Genomic DNA, 21,721 nt, shown 5'->3' on the forward strand with positions numbered 1-21,721 from the left:
GAAGAAAGATAAACGACTCCTGCTTGAGCTTAAACATTATTCCAAGCATCAACAGCCATTCTCTTCCAGGAAGTCACAGGCAGCGGGTAGAAAGAGTAGATCCTCCAGAATCGCGGATTTCACCGATTTTGAACAACACAGTCCCTCATCGATTGCCAATTGGCTGCGCAGCGCATCGGCATGCAAAACGCCCCTCTCTGACATTCTGGCGTGGCGCCAAAAAGCAACAGCGCCAGCTTGACCTGCGTGTCATATCAAACATGTTAGCTTCCAAGTTCCCATCTCTCATTCGGTTAACTGACAGCCTCCAGGCCGGGGAACATTTTTGTGCGACAGATAGGAAAAAGACCGAGAAAAACAGGAGGATTCCTTTTCTTATCTATCCTGTCGATCTCTCCCCGCTTTGTCCTCCTTTAATACAGCCACTGGCATTCTGGTGAAACCTCCAGCGTCTTTTGGGACAACGGCTATCCGCCTGTCTGCGTGTCGTCCATACTCTCATTCGTTGAAACCCCCAATTACCTTCGAGTTGATCGTTGATCGGTATCAGTTCTTGGAGCTTCTGCCTTGTTTTTGAAACTCCTGCTTCTTTCGTTCTAGAAAAGGGGAAGGGCCCAAGCGTGGATCACAGAGAAAACTACGGAGTAACCAGTTGTTTATGGGTTGTCATGATCCAAGTGATGATATTCAGTTCATGAACTTCAGTTCCCATGGTCTATCTCAGTCCCGAAGGGAACGACACACGGGAACGACACACAATATGGGCAAAAATGAAATTCTCCAAAGATCCTGGAACATATATCCATGAGTTCCATGAGTTAATTGCACCTCGCTCATATATATCACACAGAGTCAGTCAAAGTTCGGAACGGCTTTCCAGGAAGTTACTTATTATGTACTGTACAAGAACGGGATCAAGATACTGCCCGCTCTAACTCACCGTCGTCACCCCCGCTGTCTTTCATACTATTATTATTATCTTCATAGGCAAGCAATCGCGTCAAAGCGATCGAGTGAGACCTCGCGGCGTGGTCATATCATTGCCAACCGTCCAAAGAATGGACAGAACCACGTGTCCCTGCGGCGGTCACCTACCACCAGTCATTCTCTTGGGATATATCAAAGAGGACTGTAACTCCAAGAAGTACGACTGGGAGTTCTACTCGACTCTCAACCCTCGGCCCTTCCTTTCAATAACCATGACTCCACGGTTGTTAACTTAGGTGTCCCTGGACAGCTGTGCTGTTTTAACATTATTAGGCGTAAAGCACATATAAAAAATGAAAGCGAGCAACGAGTCCATTCATTGAAGAGAGAGATATTATGAAGCCTCGAATAATCATTTCTCACAAATTCTCAGTAGCCAAGGTTATGTCGTTGGACAGAATCACTCTTCCAATATCCATCTTATCGGCCTGTTAATCTGCTTAGCAGCTACCTGCTTCGTTGTAGCTTGAGCTATGTAAACAGGATACGACCCACATACAACAATCTTATCACTATTTGCCCTACCAACCATTTATCAGCTTAGCATGCGGGGATTTAGACCCTTGAATGTGGAGGTTGAGAGCCTTAGATGACGTCACAAATATTATCATCTCATTTTCCTGGATGAGCATTGAGGATACGTTTAAGCGTGCTTGATCTGCTTGAACTAACATTTTTCTTAATATTGATCCCGGCAAACCGTCGGTGCATTTTCTGATTTCCAGCACAAAATCCTTTGAGCTTCTATTAATCAATCAGCGTTGCCTTCTATTATTCTCGACTTCTGTAGCGAATTGCGCCAGACAGTTGTTCATGCCCATCGCAGCTCCTCCAGCAGTGAGGAATGATATCAGCATGCACATGGCTGTGGTAGCGCCAGTAACCATGCCAGAGCACTCTGATTAAGCAGCGATATCGAGAGAGTTATTGTGTCTAGTTTCTCTTCCTTTTTTTCATCGAAAGTTATAGACAGAACACTTCATCCCTTCCGCCACCCCGCTTACCTCCACAATCTGCATATAACGATAACTGCCGGACTCCACACCCCCCAACCGCTCGAACAAAAAGACAAAATATTTCTCTCCCTCTGAACCCACAAGAAGGGCAATGAACTCCATACACGTCTGAAGGAGGAATACCATTTTGCGCTTTCAAAACTACGAGCGACATTCAACCAAGGTTTCTCTCCCAAAGCCATTTCTTAACCCGTCAATATAATCTATGTAAATCTGGCTCTGTTACATGTAACCACTCTAAACACAGCTCTTAGAGATGTAGGTATCGTGGATCTTCTTCTAACACAAGCATAATTAATCAATGAAATTTAAACTAAAATTAAATTAATAAAATTAAAAAGCCCCATCCTATCTAGTACTTCGATCATGGTTCCATAGTTTTCGCCCAAGCCGCTATGCTACAACTATTAAAAGGGAAAGTCCCCTAAGTAATCAAAGGGAAATTAATCTTGAACGGAGCTTAAGCTTAACTTGGGGTTAACTTAAACAAACTTTGGAAATTTAGGTAACAGTGGAAGGTTAATCTCAATCGTGACTTCGTTGAATGGAAGGACCGAAATCCTAATAATAGATTTTACCCTTCCCGAGCGGCTAACTACTAGTTATAAGCGCGATTACCTCAATGACCCAGGCCATGACATCACAGCTATGTAATGCGTTCGTTATCATTGAATTTGGATTTACTAATGAAGGCTCAGGGGGAACTACCACTATTATCATTGGTTATTATTATGATTATTATTATTTATAACTATATGGCAAGCTATATTGCCAAATATGATTGAATAATATGTGATTAAGTTATTGTTGAAAATCTAAGATAAATGTAGAGGAAAGAAGGACCCCTAGCAAATTGGAAAATAAATAGTTCAAGAAAACTTGTCGGGTTACGGCGAGAAATCCAAGGATAATTCCTTTCCTTCATCTACCACTTCTCTTTCCACTCGTTTCTCTGCTTCTCTTTACACGCGTTTTAGCACTGGGATTATGCCTTCCGATGGTTAATACTTTGTTAAAGAGTAAATCTGTGATTATTTTTTATTTTATTTTTTATTTTTTTTATTTTTAATTCCTAAGCTGGTAGGTTGCCTCGATATTGCCTCTTCCACGAAAATGAGACAGAGCAGAGCGCTATGATTCAGTTCCAATTAGAAAAAGTTTCGGTTTGATTTAGAAGAGTGGCCTCTAGCACTCCTTCTCGCCTCCTTGTCGGGAGGACTCTTTTCATTTCTGTATCTTATTTATGGGTCATCAACTTTTTATCATGATTTGCATTTTGCAGTATCGCAAATTATTTAATCCCCTCACGGATCTTAATTCTGCCTTGAGGAAAGTTCATCGCCTCCATTTGTTTCTGTAGACCTAAGATTTTTGAAGAACTTAGAAACCAGAGTAGTTATTATTAGAATAGCTGGTTCCAGCGGGAGCTGAATTTGCCTCATCCGGAAATATGGTATCTAAATTGTTCACAGCAAATATGGTAAACAGAAATAATGAATGGAAATAATGAATGGAAATAATGAATGGAAAATTCTTTTCTGCCTATAATCAAAACAATCTGTGGAGCTTCAAACAGAGTTTTGCTTTTACCGACGCTTTTTCATCTTTCCCTTACCCCCTACTCCCCGCACCGGCAATCAATATCCATGCCCACTAAAAAAATGAAAGAAAAAAAACGCTGTTTCCAGATTTCAACGAAGCCAAAGTTTATCTCGAGTCATGTACATATGAAGTTTGTTGATCAAGAACTGAGCTTCCAGGTTCCAGTGGATCCAATAATACGGAGTACAGCGTACTTCATTACGCTGGTACCGGGGGCGTTCTAGGGTTTGCCCTCGATTCTATTTTTGGATGTTCCCCCCCCTTTCCAAGATAAGTTTGCTAAGCTGCCGAGGTTTTTATTTTTTCAGTGGCATGTATTATGGATTTACGCCGTACGGTCCATGCATTGGTTTGGTTTTATGGCCGTGGTATGTACTGTACGGAATGGGTGTATTTTTGCGGGCTTGGCGACGTAACTTTGGGACGGGTGCTTGCATTTCATTCCCAGGTGTTGATTGACTGATGATTCTGGATGAAGTGTGATAAAAAGTGTCATTATGTATGCTAATTTGCGACATCATGGGTTTTTTTTTTTTTTTTTTTTTTTTCTCGTTCTACTCTTCCAAGTATTGTAAAGATAGAGTAATATGACTTTAGAACGATGATGATTGTAATAGGATCAACCCCCGGTTCTTTTCCATGGAACACCTTTTCTACCTTAACAAGAATGCCAAAAACGTTAAGCGATGCGATCTGTCGTTGGGGGGTACCTAGGTTTGAAAATCTCTTATCGTGGATGAGATCTTTGGGTGGCCGACCGAGATTGGGAAGGGTCCATGCTCGTGCCCAGGCAAACACTCATGCATGTAATAATAAATCGTATGGATGCGGGCAATTTAACCACATAACATCCCCATTCCTCCATTGGAGTAAAAAGGGGAGGGGAACCCAGTCGTACCCAGGCAGCGGGCTAACCGCGGTTTCGATGAGTTATATACATGTAGCTTTCCTATATAGCAAGCTGCGTGCAACTCCCCCACCACCTTTAGTATGTGTGCAGGAGACGTGGGTAGCCGAGTCAAGGCAGCTATTGACTATTTAATATCGGAATGCAAGGATTCCAGGACTGAAATTTTTTTTTTTTTTTTTCATTATTATATATCCTTGAGGCTGATTCTTCGGCCTTTTCTTTTTTCCATTTGCAGTCTATTTATTTAGTCCCTGTAGTTAGTTTAGGAGTGGTAGTAAGTCGTCCTGAGGAGTGAAGAAATATCGGAATGCAAGTTAGCGAGAATGTGACCAAGACCCCCCACTCACCCGAGGCTAGACGATTACTACGGGCGATGAACGGGGGATGTATATACAATATCGTAAGCTAGGGAGTTCAGATCTTACGAATAATGAAGGATACCTTGCAAATATTGAACGTATTACAAGGGTCCATCAGGATGTTTAAAGCTAATCCAACTTGGAGCTTACACAGCTTGGAAGCTTGAGAGTGGAAACCAAACAACTCAATTATATTTCCCTATACATCCGCATTTTAAGAGAACTTAATGGCACATGTTTGTTTCCTCCCTCCCTGTCAAAAATGAAAGATAATATGTGGCACATGTACTCCGTACCGCAGAGTCATCCATGATGCTTAGTTATGACGATCATTAGTTGTATAAACATTGTCATGGATAGCACATAAACACAACCTTTTATTTTTTACGAAGTTGTGAGGCGATGAGAAATGTTCCCCACCCCCAGCAATCCACATTGGAAACGGAATGATACTATCATCCAACTTATCCCCTCGTCTGGGGGCGAGGCAACAATTAGCGTATTTTTAGCGTGTACATTAGTGTATTAAATACGCGAAAACTACTGGATTATATGAGAGATCGGCTGTATTAGTGTGTTTTTATGTAATTTATGTAATCTATTTGATCTAGCTCTAATTAATATCATGAAAATAGAACTCCTTCTAACACTCAAGCAGAGAGGAATATTATTACATGCTTCACAACCATATCTTGTCTTTGAAGCTCTTCCTTTATTCTCCTCTACTATCTTTCTTTTGTACTGACATCAGGCACAAGTTTGAGTATATGGCAAGAAGATCTGATGGTGATTTAGATCTGGATTTGATTGAGTAGTGGATAGAGAATTTGAGTATTGAAAGAGTTGAAGATAGAGCTGTTGATGGAACTGCACATGAGATAGAGTAGTAGTGCCAGAGCCAGTAGTAGTCAGTCGATGAAAGATATAAGCATTGACAATAGCATGATCAATAATTCAGTATAGAATTGCCAATCAGATCTGATTAGTGAGCATATGAGTTTTATAGAAAGCTCTATACTGATTTGCTAAGTCAATCCCATTCATATTATGATTGTAATCATCAATAATGATAGGAATCTTCACAGCTTTTTGCCAGTTATTTTCAAATAGTCTCTGAATTTAAGGGCTATTAATAGAGCTCAATTCTGAGTGCTTTCTGACACATTCAACAAAGCTGTCTGGCAGATGAATTGTAGACAGTAGTAATACTATGTTATTGTCTTTCCATTCAAGACAGAGAACCTCATTTTGAGATGTTATACACAGAGTATTGAAGAGAATATGAGAGAATAGTTCAGAGTTCTTCAGTTCTTGTAGAAGAGGAGGCAGATTGGCAGAATGAATGATTTCATAAACTTCAATTCCTTGCTTTTAAAGATAATGGAATAGAGCAATAGATGTGAAGTAGTTATTTATATAAATTGAATAGTCAGCAATCTCTTTACTGTTATTCAACTTTGAATGTTGTTCAAAGCTCTGCTGCTTGAAGCTCTGCAAGAATACAGACAGCCGTTCAATCAATTCCATCACAAGAGATCCAGTCTTGATTAATTCTGAAGTCCGGAACATCGTACTTATGCGGAGATTATCATGAGACATGGAAAAGGTTCAAAGATATCTCTGTTTTTTTAACTTAAAGACCTTATATCCCTGTCTGATTGGTTCCTGAGGCATCTTAAATGTGTATTTGAACTGTTTAAAGAACTGAATCATCATCTCATCAATGAAGAGATTTTAGACTAGCCGCCGGGACCATGAATTACACATTTGATTTGGTTTGGTTTGGTCCCAGTCCATTTCTTGGCGTGATTTCAAGTGGGACCAGAATTAGAATGGGAGTGTAAAGTGACTAGAATTTTCAAAACATGAGTGAAATGGGACTAATAAATCTTGATATTTTGTGTAAAGTGACTGACTATCAAAATCAGAACATGATCTGGGACTGATTATGATTTTGTCTGAAATTTGGTCCCATTCTGATGATTATATAATACATCAATCTGATGATATGATTGGTGGAGATATTACCCCTATCTTGCTTAGTGCTGCTGCCAACCTACCCACCACTGCCAACCTACCCACCACTGCCAACCTACCTACCACTGCCAATCTACCCGCCGCTGCCAACCTATCTACCACTGCTAATCTATCGCTGCCAATCTATCTATTGCTGCTAATCTATCGCTGCCAACCTATCACTGCTAATCTATCGCTGCCAACCTACCTACCACTGCCGACCTACCTACCACTGCCAACCTACCTACCACTGCTAATCTATCTATCGCTGCTAATCTATCGCTGCTAATCTACCACTGCTAATCTATCTACCACTGCCAACCAACCTACTGCTGCTAATCTATCGCTGCCAACCTACCTACCACTGCTAATCTATCACTGCCAATCTATATAGGGTAAATCATGGTCTCATTTGGTCCCATTTTGTAAAATGGGACCAAATAGGACTAGAATCAGTAATTTATAAGAAGAACATGACCTGGGACTAGATCTATAATATAAACAGTGTAAAGTGACTAATTTACTAAACACTATATGGGACCAGGACTAAGATATCTGATAATGGGACTGAAGAAAAATTTAGTCCCAGTCTCATGCATGGTCACACGGTCAGTCTAAGAGATTTGAATCTGAGTTGTAATATTTCTGATATGCTGTATGAAAGTTGGAGTATAAAGGCTCTAGCTTCTGTATGAAGGAGAAGTAGGAGGATTTCAGTCTGTGAGGATTGAATATATGAATACATCTCTTGATCTGCTCAAATCAATACTGTGTCATATGAAATCTTGATGAATGAAGTGGCCTCTGTACATCATTCCTGTTTCAATAGTTTCCTTGCTGGAGACTTATGTACTCCCATATAGATAATCTGCCCAAGAAATACCTTGATTTCTGCAGGAGTAGTTGGCTGCCAATCCTGTGAATTGATGGCTGAATTTCTTGATATCTGAATCTCTGCATAGGCATTGATGGAACTGGCAATATTCTGAATATCTGCCTCTTGAGATATAGAGAGAGAATAGGGTGTATGGATTCTGTGGATCAATATCATTGGACAGATTGACAGCTGGGGGGCGATGAAGAGATTCCATAGATTTGAATCTAATACTCTCAAGAGATGAAATGTCTGCAAGAAGTGTACTGATAGATTGCTTTTACTTTACATCTGTTTTTGTACTGTCTAATAAAAAAATCAGTCAATCTGATTAAAAGAAGCATTGAAGAGTTGGAAATCACCTGTAGAATCCATATTTCTATCCCAGGGTGGGCAGGGTGGCCAGGGGTGTCACATCCACGGTGGATATGAATATGGATCAAGAAGAGAAGGTTCCAAGGTTGCAGAATGCGTAGAGCAGAAAACGCGAGATAGTGAAGCAGTATCAACAAATCAGATTACATAGATTTTAGTATGAGAAATTATTGGTTGGTACTTCTAAGCTAACAGCTTAGTTATTACACTAATGGTATTGCGCTAATTGTTGCCTCGCCCCCAGACGAGGAGATAGGCGTCTTTATCAAAATATTCAAGGCACAGAGCAAGGCCCACATTACAGATTACGCAACGACATGGCTGGCGATAGAATACAATAAATGGATGATGATATGACAGCACTTCGCCCAGAGAACTAACGTGAAGATCAGTTGAGATCCGGAAAACTGCGCTGAAACAAATCCCGATTTGCAAACGCTGATCAAACCCTGTTCCCTGATTTTTTGCGCTTGGAAACACAAAAGAAAATCATGGAAAGACGGGAAGAAAGGCAAACGTCATGACTAATTGAGCATTGGGGATGGTATAACGGCAGAGGAGTTGGGAATATAAAATCCACTATTTCGGGTTTCTTTGTTGGACGCAGACGTTATCAAGGAGGTTTTTTTTTTTTTTCGGGAGGGGAAAAATTTTTTATCCCTCCCTCTTCTTCTCTCTCACAAGCGGTCCGATCTGGAATCTGGCAATGCTGACCTAAGAGGGTTTGGCAGAGCAGGAAAAAAAAAAACGGGGTACGGAGTAGGCGTTTCTGAAACATGAAACTGAAACGCAGAGCAATAATAATATAGTACAAGTGCGTAGTAGGAATTGCAGACCTTGTTTCTTTATGCGCGAACCATTCCTTCTTCGGCTCTCAATGAAAGCCACACTCCCGGCTAATTCGTGGAGGGGCAAGAAATTTTAGGTTTACTTTTTCTATTTTTTTCTATTTTTTCCTCCTCCTTTTTTTTCCCCATACGGAGAACCGATCTTCCTTTCGAGCCACCTGGGGAGGATGTATTTTAATTACGAAGGGGCAAGCTGGACAAATGCGTCGCTGGAAGTTATAGAGGACTTGTTATGATTGACCTTCATTTATCTAGACCCCCTCTAAGCAGCTCTCCATGAACAGGTGAACACAATTTCGCAGAGCGTGAACATGGACGGCCTGGCGCCTTCGTCATCTTCTTATTATTATTCTGTTCGAGATGTTGGATGGTGTGTCTCTCCAGCTTGTCGGAGGCCACCAAGAGGCAGAACCGGTGGGCGGCTAAAAATAGAACAGCTATGACCGCAACCAGCGCCGCCAAGTGTGGGTTAGCTTCTGGGTGAGGTGGAGAGCGGTGATTGGCCACCGAGAGAAATCGTTCCGGCGGCTACGAAGCCCCGGGGTCTGATTGGCTGGAAGATGCCAGTTCTGTCAGACCACTGAGACCCGTGGACTGATCATTCAATGGATTTCTACTCCGTAGCTGCTTCCTGATCGTATCGGTATTTTCTTCGGTAGATATAGAGAGTAAAATAAAATCTGTTTTCTGACTGATCCAGCCTGATTCCCTGGATTCTGTGCATTTGGACGACTGAGGGAATTCGCACCAGGACAGGGTGCTACGCTACTCGCTGCGCACGTGATGGTAGCGGCCAGGGCAGCCCTGCTGTAATTTACCCGCGGCTGACAATACCAGATCTAGTGCTCTGGGGCAGGGATCCGCTCCAGGTATTGCTCTGGTAACAACGTGCGGCTTGGAAACATGAGGTATGGAACCCCGCCCAGACCCGCCAGAGCGGGCTGTGGTTGGCTCTGTGCAGCAATGGGTCCTGCTCCATCCGTCCAAAGGTTACCCTTCGCTGTCTAGCACCACGTATTATAATATACGGTATCGGCGGTACGATGGAACTTCTCTTCCTTCCATCTTTCTCGCTCCCTCGTCTCCTCTCTTCTTCTCCACAACAACATCATCACCAACCATCACCACAACCATCACCACCACCATCCTCCTCCTCCTCCTCCTCCTCCTCCTCCTGCTTCTCTACACACTTTCTCTTCTCTTCTCGTCGCCCCCTTTTCTCCCAGACACTGGCTGTTTGGCCTCCCCCATTGACACTCCTTCGTTTCTTCCAAGCATTCCCTCACTTCCACCCGCCAGCCTTACTCCAAGCTTGCGTGCCTCCTCCCTTTGATCTCCCTCTCCTTGTGTCTCTCTCCTCGACGATCCGCTGCGTATTTTCATGCTATCCTTTTACTTTCTTTCCTTTCATCTGACTTTACCGGCTCCCAATCCTGTTTCGAGTCTTTCCCGGGCGGAAACGACTTGTCCCGAGGTTTATATCGCGACCCTTCCAGCAATTCGACTATTCAGCAATCCATCGTGGATATCCCTTCAAGTCGCTTGAACCCGATCCCCCTGATTTCTGTCAAACAAGCCGCTATCCGTCCCGATGCAGAAGCTCAGAACGGGTGCCCTCCTGGAAAGTTGTTTACTTGATTTGTGACTTGAAGAGAGCGAGGGCAAATTTTTAAACGACACACATTGACAACCCATATTCACGACATAGCCTAATGGCATATCTGGATCCGTTGCTAGTCTGAGTTAAGTTGTGTGATTGCTACTTAGCTGGTGAGAGGAGGGAAAAGGTGGTTTACTGGTTTTTTGCGTCTGTTAGGATAATCAATAGAATACACTGTAAGTCAGGGTCTCTGGTTATTCTCCCTGTCTGTCTGTCATTTCGGTTTTGGCGTATCCCTTCTCCGCATATCGGCTGGTTCATGAATTGTTGTTTTCTTTCCCGTTTTCTTTGGTGCCCTCGGCGCTATGATCCAGCTTTATCTCCTCTCTTGTTTCAAACGGTTTCCGTGGTGATCAGGGGTTGTATCGATGGCCGTGTCATGTCGTGGACTCAAACCGTTTCTGCTTTCCTCTCTCTCAACCTGAATTCCTTCATTGTCCTGCTACCCGCATACTCGACTTCCTACCGCGATGGTCTCAGTTACAGACCACTCAATTTCCCCAGCCATCATGTCTTCGAGCCACCATACTCTGACTCCCAATTCTAACAAGTGCCTGAAAAGGTCGTTTGCGCAGGTGGCAGGTCCAAAAGCCGTTTATTTTCATGACGTCCAGTACGACATCCATAATACCGCTATGTCTGTGCAGATGCTGAATGAGCACAACAACTGCGCGCCGATTGCTTCTACAAATCGCAGATCTAGATCTCTCTCACGATCGGAAATATCCGCCCAACTAGCATCTTCCCCCCTCTCTTCTCCATTTCCCTCTTTCATGTCTACAATCGCTGCTGCCACTACTGTTGCAGATGGGTCAAGTGGTTATCACAATGAAGGAAGTGAAAAAAGTCGCTTAGGGCCCAAGATTCTCCTGGATGCTGGAGGTTCAATGGCGTCAACATCAACTGAATCAGCCTCAGCCGCTTCCACCGCCCCAGTCAAGCCTTCAGCGATAGTGCATGGTCTCAGCCATCCCCGAAGCACTAGGTCAACAGCTCTTAATCCTCCGCACATGCCTTACCAATATCTACCGCGCGAAAACTTATCCATCGCGTCTGGATCTACCGACTCTTCGCCTACTACCACCATCTCCACCTTTGATTCCCCGGTCATTCAAGACACTTCTCCAAGCTCTTCACCTGAATCACCATCTGCTGTTACGCCGCTTCAAACACTTAAACTCATGTCGCGGATTACGAATGGTGATCGACCGGCTGCCCAGTTAAGGACAGAGTCGCGTTTCAAGCCAAACCAATCATTCTCTACTTACCTTCGTCAACCGGAGTCTCCAACAAGAAAAGCTCGTAATTTAAAAAATTTATCGCTCAAATTACCTACCATCTCGTCTCACCAAACAATAGCCACGGCTCCAATCAGAGAAAAAACACCTAATGTCTCAGCTCCTGCTTCTCCGATACAGTCTAACACTAGATGTTTACGACGCAAACCCCCGAATCTTACAATAAAAACGCCATCATTTGACCGATCCTTTTCGAACATTTCAGAGGCTGTTCCTCCCACTCCTAGCACCCGACCGGCTCTTCGGCATATCGAGTCGTCACCGTCTCTCAACTCCATACTCTCTCCAACTACGTCAAATAAGCCTTCTCTTGCTCTTCCAGGTTCATTGTTCCAGTCTTCAAAACGGCCCATGCCAGGCGCTTGGGAGGATCGTGTAGCACCGGACCGACCATCTCCTTTAGCCCAACACGTTTTTTCGGGCAGGGATGCCTTGCATGAGCTTATTGAGGAAGAGGATAACCTAGTTTCGCGCGAGTCATGCAATGGTAGTGATAAAGGTTATCCAGATGGACCAATTTTAATATATGACAGCGGACTCTATCTTTACCTAGAGCCAAGCAGTGAAGAGGCCTCAAAATTTGACGTCGTTATTAATGTTGCAAAGGAGGTTGCAAATCCATTCATAAGCGCTGAGCAAAGGCAGGATACCGTTGTCTCGGTATGGAAAGCTACATTACCCGATGTGCAACGACAATCGGTGGTGGAACCTGATACTGCACTTTCGGAAATTTCTTTCAAATCTGCCTTCGAATTTCAGCCTGTAGGAACGGAGTCGCCCACGACTCCAAAGCGCCGCGCCCCTACGCCCGAGTACATACATGTGCCGTGGGATCACAATTCAGAAATACTCGATGACCTTTATCCGCTTTGTGAGGTTATCGATAAGAGGATTTCGCAAGGAAAGAGAGTGTTGATCCATTGCCAACTTGGCGTCAGCAGGTCTGCATCACTGGTTATTGCATATGGCCTATACAAAAATCCAGATCAGGATTTCAACGCCATGTACAGCATTGTAAAGGGTAGAAGTTGCTGGGTTGGGCCCAATATGAGTTTAATCTACCAACTTACGGATTTCCGGACACGAGTTCAGCAACGGGGACCTTCCAGATCTCCCCCGGCTGAATGGTTTGATGGATCTCTAGATGCGGAAGTGAGCATCACATCAAAAGGCCAAGGTAACTCGACCTCAAAAACCGCCCGTCCCCCAGTCCCTCTGTTCGACGCAGCCGTAGGCGATTCAAAATACTCCAATGCACCCACGTTAGCAAACCCTTTTAACTGGACCAGCCCGCAAACATCGTCGTCAAACCCAACAGCATCATCGTCACCAGCAACCAGCCAACAGCGCCGGAACCTTCCCCCACGTCCCCTCCCTCTCCGTGAAAAATACCAAACAATACACTCCCTTCGCCGTCCCCGCCACGACAACTCTGCCGTCCCTTCCCATCGCACCTTATCCCGTACCGCTGTCCACCAAATGGACTTGGTCATGCAAGACGTACCGGCAACCCCATCCGTCCTTTCGCCCCGTGCTGCTGAGTTCTGGACAACCCCATTCTCTCACCTCCGCACTATCGCTGGTGATCTTGCCTGTCGTCTCGACAAAAATACCGATACCAATACAACTAATAGCGGTAACGGCAATCGTATGTCGATAGAGTCTATATCCTCCGTCGTCCGCGCATGTCCCCCGGTGCCACCTGGTGCAGCGGACCCGCGATCGCCCCCACAGCAACGGCGGGAGCCGGTCATTATGAGAAATATTGATGAATTTCTTTGATACCTGATTTTTCGTTTGTATTTTTTCCTTGAATTTGTATGGCTGCTATCTTGTTTAGTTTTGTAAAAGGAAAATGGATGGATATGGGGAAGATGGGGTAGAGAAATGGCGGTAATCCTCACCCCTCTTGGTTATTACTTTTTCGCCTCCATTCACTTTTTATTTTGTAATTTTCTGTTTCTTTCTTCTTTTTCGCGATAATTTCTGTTGGGCAATGGAAACGATGCCTGCAAAGCGAGGAATGGCGTTTTTTTTTTTTTTTTGGAGGGAATTTTTCTGTGTTTTGTCTCTCTTTCTGGATCATTTGATACAACCATCTGGGACTCGTTTGGTTATTTCTTTTGTTTCCGCCGGGGAATATATATAATGAGGGAATCCATAAATTATTATTATATAATTTTGGCTGATGGGTGCGGGATGAACGAATTTTTTGGTTTTTCCCCCTGGTTTTCTACTCACTATATTTTGCATGTCTGGTATGTTTTGCAGCGAATTTCGTTTTCATCCTCATTCTCTCCTTTGGGGTTTTCCTTGTCCTGTCCTCATTTCTTTGACTCTGTTGCAGTGAAAATAAATGAATATCCCTGATATTTCACTCTTGATTTCTTTTCTTCTTGCTTTTTATTAAAATAAAAAAGGAAAGGGCAGGGAAGGAAAGGAAAAGAAAAACTTTGCCTGTTGGAATTAAATGAGATGGAATGAGATGACTATGACTAGATGAAAATAAAAAGTGAATCACTACTGAGATATTGCAGCTATTATAACTGAATTCAAAGGCATATATCCTTTGTATAGTGACCTGTGTCTTTGTGATGTGATAATTGTAATACTTCTCTTTCTCCATGCACATCTACTACTTCCTGTCACTTTTCAGTTTTCCAAATGTTTCATCTCAAGCTTGACCTTACCCCTTTTGTTCCCTTTCCCTTTCTCCCTCCTTTCTGCAATAACTTTCTCCTTTCTTGTTTTTAGTTTTCCATTTATGTTTCATTTCCCGGAATAAAAGTCGATTCGGGGGAAAATATGACGATGAGAATGAAAGAGCTAGCTAGGTTGCATATCTACAAGTACTAACGAGTAGCTTTTTTGGAAGATGCTACTAGTTAACTTAGCCTTTAAGGGGGTTAAGTTTATTCCAGAATATGATGAAACTGTAAATATCTCTTGTGCGTTTGTGCGTTATTTTTTTTATACGTTTGCAGTTTCATGATAATCCTTTGTTTCATTGAGAGGCACAAGAATCGAATGAGGAGGTTTCAGGCCTCGTCTCGTTTCAGGGGGTTGGGAGAGGAGGTGAGGATGAGGGAGGAGGAGGAGGGTGAAACAGGTTTCGGGGTACGCTGTAGGTTCAAAGAAGGGGGTTTTGAAATCAAGCCATCTCTCATCAATTGAATGTTCTGTGTGATTTCAACTAGGTCTACGCATGGACAATGGAGAGCAACAATTGGAGAAAGGGACAAAAAAAGGGAGGGGAGGACGGGGAGATATTTTAAGAGGGCTCGTGCTGCTTGCAACATGTAGAGTACATACGCAAAGTAGATAAACTACAGTTCCATTCGGCACAGGGAGTTGATCAATCTTCTAAAGATACTTCCCCACAACTTCCCTGAGCACTTCATGATCCAACACTTTAACTTTCATCTCCCCAGGCCCCTCCATATCTTCCGCGCCCACCGCGCATTATAGATCGCCTCCTCCGTCGCATCCGCAGCTCCCTCAAAGAGCGCATTGATAGACACATCTTGTACAACGCTCACTTTTTGCTCCACAGCGACCGCCCGGCTGGACGCAGAAGGGTCACGAGCAATCTTCTCCGCCGTGCTGGAGGCGATGAAGATGTCTCCAGAGCTATTGGCTCCCCAACCGCCCACGCGCGACAGACCCACTATCGCTCACTTGGCTAGGCGTCGGAGCTGTGTGGGATGTAGGGGCGCATCCGTAGCGACGACGACAATGATGCTGCCATCTTTTATCGCGCTTTTTCTCTCTTCTTCCTCCTTTGCAGCCTCGTGTGAGCCTGCTGATATAGCCGCCTCTGCCTCCCGCCCCTCAATGATCCTCCCAAGCGGCACTCCGCCGATCCGCAAGTCGCGCTTCTTCCCATAATTCGCCTGTACAAGCGCAGCAACTGTATACTGCACCCCAACCCCAAACTCCTTCCCTTCAATAACTCGACTCGCACTCCCCGTACCCCCCTTATGGCCATGGCAGCACACCCCCGTCCCACCCCCAGTATTCCCCTCGGGAACCCTCTCCCCACCTCGGGCCCGCTTAATTCCCCTTAGCACCATCTCCGGCGTAACAGGCATAGCCCCAATATCATTCAGGTGAGAATCGCACGTCTCCGCGATGACCGGCAGGAGAAACCAATCCACCAGCCCGGTCCGCTTATTAGCATACTCACGGACCGCATACTCGTAGACGCCGCTGTAACACGCACCCACGGAAGAAGGAGTTGGTGATGATGATGGGCGAGTTTGAGCAGGCCCGTCTCGTCCAGCCAGTGCGAGCCGGTCATTTCACCGGAGCCATTGAAGCGGAAATACCCCGCGTAGCAGGCCCAGTCGAACCAGTCGCGGTGGGGGAGGGGGGGGGGGGGGGGGGATGGTCGTAACGCCTGTGTTTATGGGGTGGCGGATGCAGGGGCTTGTGGAGGGGTGGAGCTTGATGGATTCTGTGTGTACGAGCACGCCGGGGACGTCCGTTAGGGAGTTCAGGGGCCCCGCGGGGTGCCGGCCGATTTTGAGGGTGGGGAGGAGGTCGCGTATTCGGGGCCGGGAGTTGGATTCATTCCCGGTGTCTGCCGCCATGCTCTAGCTACTGGTATTGTTGGAAAAAGGGAAGGTTAAGAAGGTTCATATGCAGATTTCTAACTTGGTATCACTGATTTTGACGAAGGGTAAAAGTAGGTGTTTTATAACCAGTCTGCAGAATAGCTCCGGCCTCCGTAACGGTTGGCCCACCTTTTAAAGCATTCCTGGTCAAGGATCGGTTTGGATTGAGCATGAGTCATCGATCCACTTTTATCTTATATCTCAATGTGCTCAGGGAGCTGCAAATTTGTGATTTGCAACGAGAGTAGCATGGTAGCCATAATCCTGGGCAGTCTATCTATCTATCCCAGGCCAGTCAGGGGTCTTAGGCAGAATGATTAACTGATTCTTGTGGAGGGAATAAAGAATGATGGTTGTCTTAACCACACATCAATTCAATAAGAACTTGAATTTATATGTGATAATTTGAAAGAGGGTTGATTTTCAGATATGAGGCCCCTAGATTAACTGTGTTGATTGTAACTCTAGCTGGCGCAGCAGTGCTTAAATAGGTGTCATCACGTGGCATCTGATGATACCGTATGCGATACACTAATCCTTAATAGGAAGCCTGCGACATGACTGGTCAACCAAGTAATCACGTGATGTTTATATCTCAGGTGTATATCTAACCACCCAGGTAAGGCTTTAAATATTGCTGCTAGTGTCAATCGCTCGCATCTCTAGATGAATAGGACCATAGGACCCTATTCCGATATACGGTTCCCGGGCTAAATTGACGAACTCTGTTTCAAATCGTAAATGGGGAAACCATCTGGAGGGACGGGAAGCCTAAATAGTACTAGCGGCACGGAGGCTCCCCACCGCTTTTCCTTTCCTCAGATGGCGCCCGATCTTGACCTAAGTCAATCCCAACTACAATCCCAATCATCGACACGTCGCTGCTATTCAACGCCGTATCATCCAAAACGAAACGTCAAGTGCCACATATTCGCCCCGCCAAACCATAGTCGAATATATAATCTTACCGTCCATTTTGCGCTAGGCTCTTCCGATACACGGTGATCGAGTCCACCTCGATCCGCGGCCAACCCTCATTCCGCAGCTACGGCTTCTAACGATGAAGCAGAGGAGCCGAATATCCTGACTGCAGCCGCTATGAATGATGCTGATGCAGTACTGCCCTTGCCAGCTGTTCCTCCCACCAATGGTGACACTGATCGACACGTGGAACCTAGCTTAAAACTTGCTGAAAACAAGAATCTAGTACTGGTGGCTTCTCCCGCTGAGAAGCAAAAACTAGAACGGGAGAATGGTAGTGGTAATGGTAGCGATGATGCAGTCAGCGTTAAAGCGGACTCGGAGGCGGAAACCATAATCCAGTCAGGGCGGGAAGAGCTATCGCCAGAGAAAAAGAAACGGTATATACAGCATAAACGCGATAGGAGCCATGGGAGCGCCGAAGATGAAAAGGACTCTCGAGTTACGTTGTTATCGGAAAGTGGGAAACCTCGAAAGCGACCCCGGGTAGAAAATGATAATGTGGATGATAGGTCTGCCAAAACTCGCGATCCTAGCGAACAGATTTCGCGAGTCTCGTCGCCACCACGGGTGATGAAAGAAACGAAGCAAATGGAAAATGGAGATTCGGAGAAAACGTCTGCCACACGCGGCTTATCGCACTCGCGTTCTGATGGGTTAGAGGGAAGTAAAGGCTACCCCTCGACAAAACGTTCATCAAGTGAAGGAGTTGTTCGCACGGAGGAAGGAGAGACCCGTCGCCATCGCGACCGCCAACATCTATCAAACCCATCCCACAACAAAACTTCGGATGAAACATCCAACCAATCGCATTCGCAGCATTTATCTAAACATCGTTCCCCATCACCTGCTTATCGTTTACACCATAGAGTTACTTCGGGGTCGCACCCGTCTATTGATTCGAAGAAGAGAAGACGAGCGCCACCGCCGCTTGCGACAGATTCACACCGCCAAGTCTCAGAGGACCGAGAGTCTATTTCGTCTTCCGCCAGTGGATCTCCTTTACCATCCGCTCGTCTTCGTAAGCTAACGTCCAGAGAACAGGCAGCGATATCACCTGCAAAGCAGATGCAAGCAAAAAAACAGCGGGATCAAAATGGTCGGACAAGGCTTGCGAGAGCCTGTGCCATGCAGGAAGTGGAGGCTGCGAAAGCGCGCCATTCTGAGCGCCCAGACGATCTAAATATTCCTGACAATGCGGGGAACACGCCACTTCAAATCGCTGCTCTTGAAGGTTGTGTAGATATTGTTAAGTTTCTAATCGAAGCAGGATGTGAAATCGACACAAGGAATATTGACAGAGACACCCCCTTGATTGATGCTGTGGAGAACGGCCATTTGGAGGTTGTTAAGTTGCTTTTGGATGCAGGGGCTAATCCTCGCCTTGGCAACGCTGAGGGCGATGAACCGTATGACCTTGTCCCGTCTGATAACCAGAACTACGAGGAAATGCGAAAAATAATTGCAGAGGCTAAAGTTAAGGGACAACGACGACGTAAGTCTACAGACCAAGCTACTCGCGCCACCTCCTCGGGCAGGGATCCTTCATCGCGGGGTGCATCGGCGGCCAGTCCTCGTGATTCTCCCCCAGTTCATGGTCAGCGAAGTTCTCCTCCAGTTATTCTTGGAGCTCGTAGGAGGACCGTGAGGAGTGAGGCAACCAGGAACGATTTGCTATGGACAAAGGCAACTCCTGAAAATCTTCGAGATTTTGCTGCTAAGGGAGATATGGCTGGTGTTGCAAATATCCTTAACGTGGGACAAAAAGCTGATCCTGAGTCGCTTATTGCTGCGGCGAAAGGTGGGCATGACGAAGTATTGGGGATTCTGTTGGGCATGGGTGACCCGGACCCGGACCCGGAACCACTGCAGGCTGGCAACCATAATAAACCGGGATACAACACCCCTATGCTTGCTGCAATCGGTAGGGGAAACCTTGCGGTTATTCAACTTCTACTGGACCAACGAGGATTCGATCCCACGCGTCTTGATCGCCGTGGCCGCACATATTACGAATTATCAAGAGAACGGAAAGGAGATCACTGGGAAAAGGAATACGAACTTCTAAAGCGGGCATACGATAACCATCTGCGAACCCTCAAGAATCGCAGACCTGAGACGAAATCTCCTCGAAGGGTTCGTGAAAAAGAGACAGAGGTTAAGAAATACGTTCGGCGGGAGTCGTTATCTCCAGCTCCTTCCTCCCAACGAAAAGCCAGCAGGACATCAGATTCAAGTCGCCAAACTGAGCGTTCTGCTCGGGAAATAGACCATGTAAAGGATAAGAGAAAGTCTGAGACTGTCAGTCATGAGAAGGATAAGTGGGTTGCAGGGAATCGATCTAAGCTGCCAAACAGAGAGAATAGCAACCTTGACCAGTCTGCAGGCGGTTCTGACCAGGAAGCTCGTCCGGACCGAAAATACTCAAAGGACTCTGTAACTTCTCACAATGGGGACGAGCCTGTCAAGCGTCGGCGCCTCATTGCAGGCCGACCACCTGACAGAGTGAAGAGGAGGGAAAGTCTGATATCGTCCGACTCTCATTCTAGCCGTGATGACGCAGGTAAACCGCGGACAGAAACTGCGAACCCAGACGTGAAGCCAATAAAGGATGAGCCCCCACGAAAACGTCCACGAAGCAGTGTATCTCCAGAACCATCACAGCTCCGTGGCCGTCAACGCAGAGAGGACGATGTTCGTGATAGCCAAAATCTAAAGAAGCGGAAACGCGTTCAATCTGAAGAGAATGGACTCTCATCCTCCAGCAGTAGCGCAGCAAAGAAATTTCTGGAATTACCAGCACCGTCCTCAAAGGCTCAACCGAGGCGGAGAAATAGCAATGCCCCGAAGGTCGGCAATGAAATATCTCGTGACGGGGATAGCCATGTAGATAAAGAGCTGTCTGGCTCACGGAAGTCGAATACAGGATCGACTGCTATCAAGCAGGAGCAAAAGAAATCAGAGTCAGACATCAAAGACATCCCTATGGAGGATGTTAATCGCCCTGAAGCGGAGGCGGCAGAGGTAAAGGAGGTTGGGGAAGCGAAGGAAGCAAGGGAAAAAACGTTAAGGGAAGCAACCGAAGCAAAAGAGGCCAAGCAAGCAAAGGCTAAGGCAACACAGGAATCACTGCAAGCGAAGGAAGCGAAGGAAGCAAAGGAAGCAAAGGAAACAAAAAAGGAAGCACAAGAGCTAAACGAAGCCAGAGAAAGAGAAGCCAGGGAAAGAGAAGCCAGGGAAAGAGAAGCCAGGGAAAGAGAAGCCAGGGAAAGAGAAGCCAGGGAAAGAGAAGCCAGGGAAAGAGAAGCCAGGGAAAGAGAAGCCAGGGAAAGAGAAGCCAGGGAAAGAGAAGCCAGGGAAAGAGAAGCCAGGGAAAGGGAGGCTAGAGAAAGGGAGGCTAGAGAAAGGGAGGCTAGGGAGGCTAGGGAGGCAGAGCTAGCTAAGGAAGCCCAGGAAGCTGAAGAGAGACGTGTTGCTGCCCAGGCTGAACGCGAAAGACAGGAGAAGGAACTTCGAGACGCCCAAGCTGCCAAAGAGGCCCGAGAAGCAGAGGAAGCGAAGGAAGCTGCGGAAACCGCTGCACGGCTAGCGCGTGAAAAGGCCGAGGAAGAGGAACGCAAAAGAAAGGAAATGGAGCTTCGGCGAATTAGGCAGGCTGAAGAAGAGCGCCAAAAGCGCTTAGAACAAGAACGACTTCGTCTTGCAAGGTTGCGGAAAGAGCAGGAGGAACAGGAACAGCGGCGTTGCGACGCTCTGCCCAATCGACTTCGTGCTGCTGCAAACTTCGTCGGCTCCAATCACCCTATATCTAAAAGCCATACCTGGCTTAGGAAGTTCATGCCTCTGGTAACAGCAACAACAAAGCAAATCGACTCTTCCTGTGACGACGAGGCTAAGGATGACAAATGGATTCCCAACTATCTGGTTGCACCACTTCTTGCTACAAACGATCTTCAGCTCTCGCAATGTACGTACATCACTCATTACCTTTCATATATCAATCAAGCTAGTGTGTGAGAGGACTCTAACCTCGAGTGCAGATCCAAGTTGGGAAAGGCGGTCTGCCACTTCTACCCAGAGAAATAATCTTTGGAGGGTAACCCTGGCGTATTCTAGTCGAGAAGGCGAGCTCAATTCCTTAACATCCAGTCTACGTTCGTAAGGTATGCGGAAAGATGC

At 45.7% G+C, this 21,721-nt stretch overlaps 3 protein-coding genes across 3 annotated transcripts; 2 read left to right on the forward strand and 1 right to left on the reverse strand.

The window, feature by feature from the left end:
• Positions 1–11,420: 11,420 nt before the first annotated feature.
• HCAG_06305 (predicted protein) lies at positions 11,421–13,727 on the forward strand (the record flags this gene model as incomplete). Its single annotated transcript, XM_001538650.1, has 2 exons — positions 11,421–11,949; positions 12,151–13,727. 2 exons carry the CDS (start codon positions 11,421–11,423, stop codon positions 13,725–13,727), a joined length of 2,106 nt encoding a protein of 701 aa, XP_001538700.1.
• A 1,637-nt stretch (positions 13,728–15,364) lies between these two features.
• HCAG_06306 (predicted protein) lies at positions 15,365–16,036 on the reverse strand (the record flags this gene model as incomplete). Its single annotated transcript, XM_001538651.1, has 2 exons — positions 15,365–15,548; positions 15,624–16,036. The coding sequence occupies 2 exons, from the start codon at positions 16,034–16,036 to the stop codon at positions 15,365–15,367; spliced, it is 597 nt and encodes a 198-aa protein (XP_001538701.1).
• A 295-nt stretch (positions 16,037–16,331) lies between these two features.
• On the forward strand, positions 16,332–16,544 carry HCAG_06307 (predicted protein; the record flags this gene model as incomplete). Its single annotated transcript, XM_001538652.1, has 1 exon — positions 16,332–16,544. One exon carries the CDS (start codon positions 16,332–16,334, stop codon positions 16,542–16,544), a length of 213 nt encoding a protein of 70 aa, XP_001538702.1.
• Positions 16,545–21,721: the final 5,177 nt, after the last annotated feature.

The sequence above is a fragment of the Histoplasma capsulatum genome, genomic scaffold, assembly GCF_000149585.1.
Source record: "Histoplasma capsulatum NAm1 scaffold_7 genomic scaffold, whole genome shotgun sequence".
Classification (NCBI taxonomy): domain Eukaryota; kingdom Fungi; phylum Ascomycota; class Eurotiomycetes; order Onygenales; family Ajellomycetaceae; genus Histoplasma; species Histoplasma mississippiense.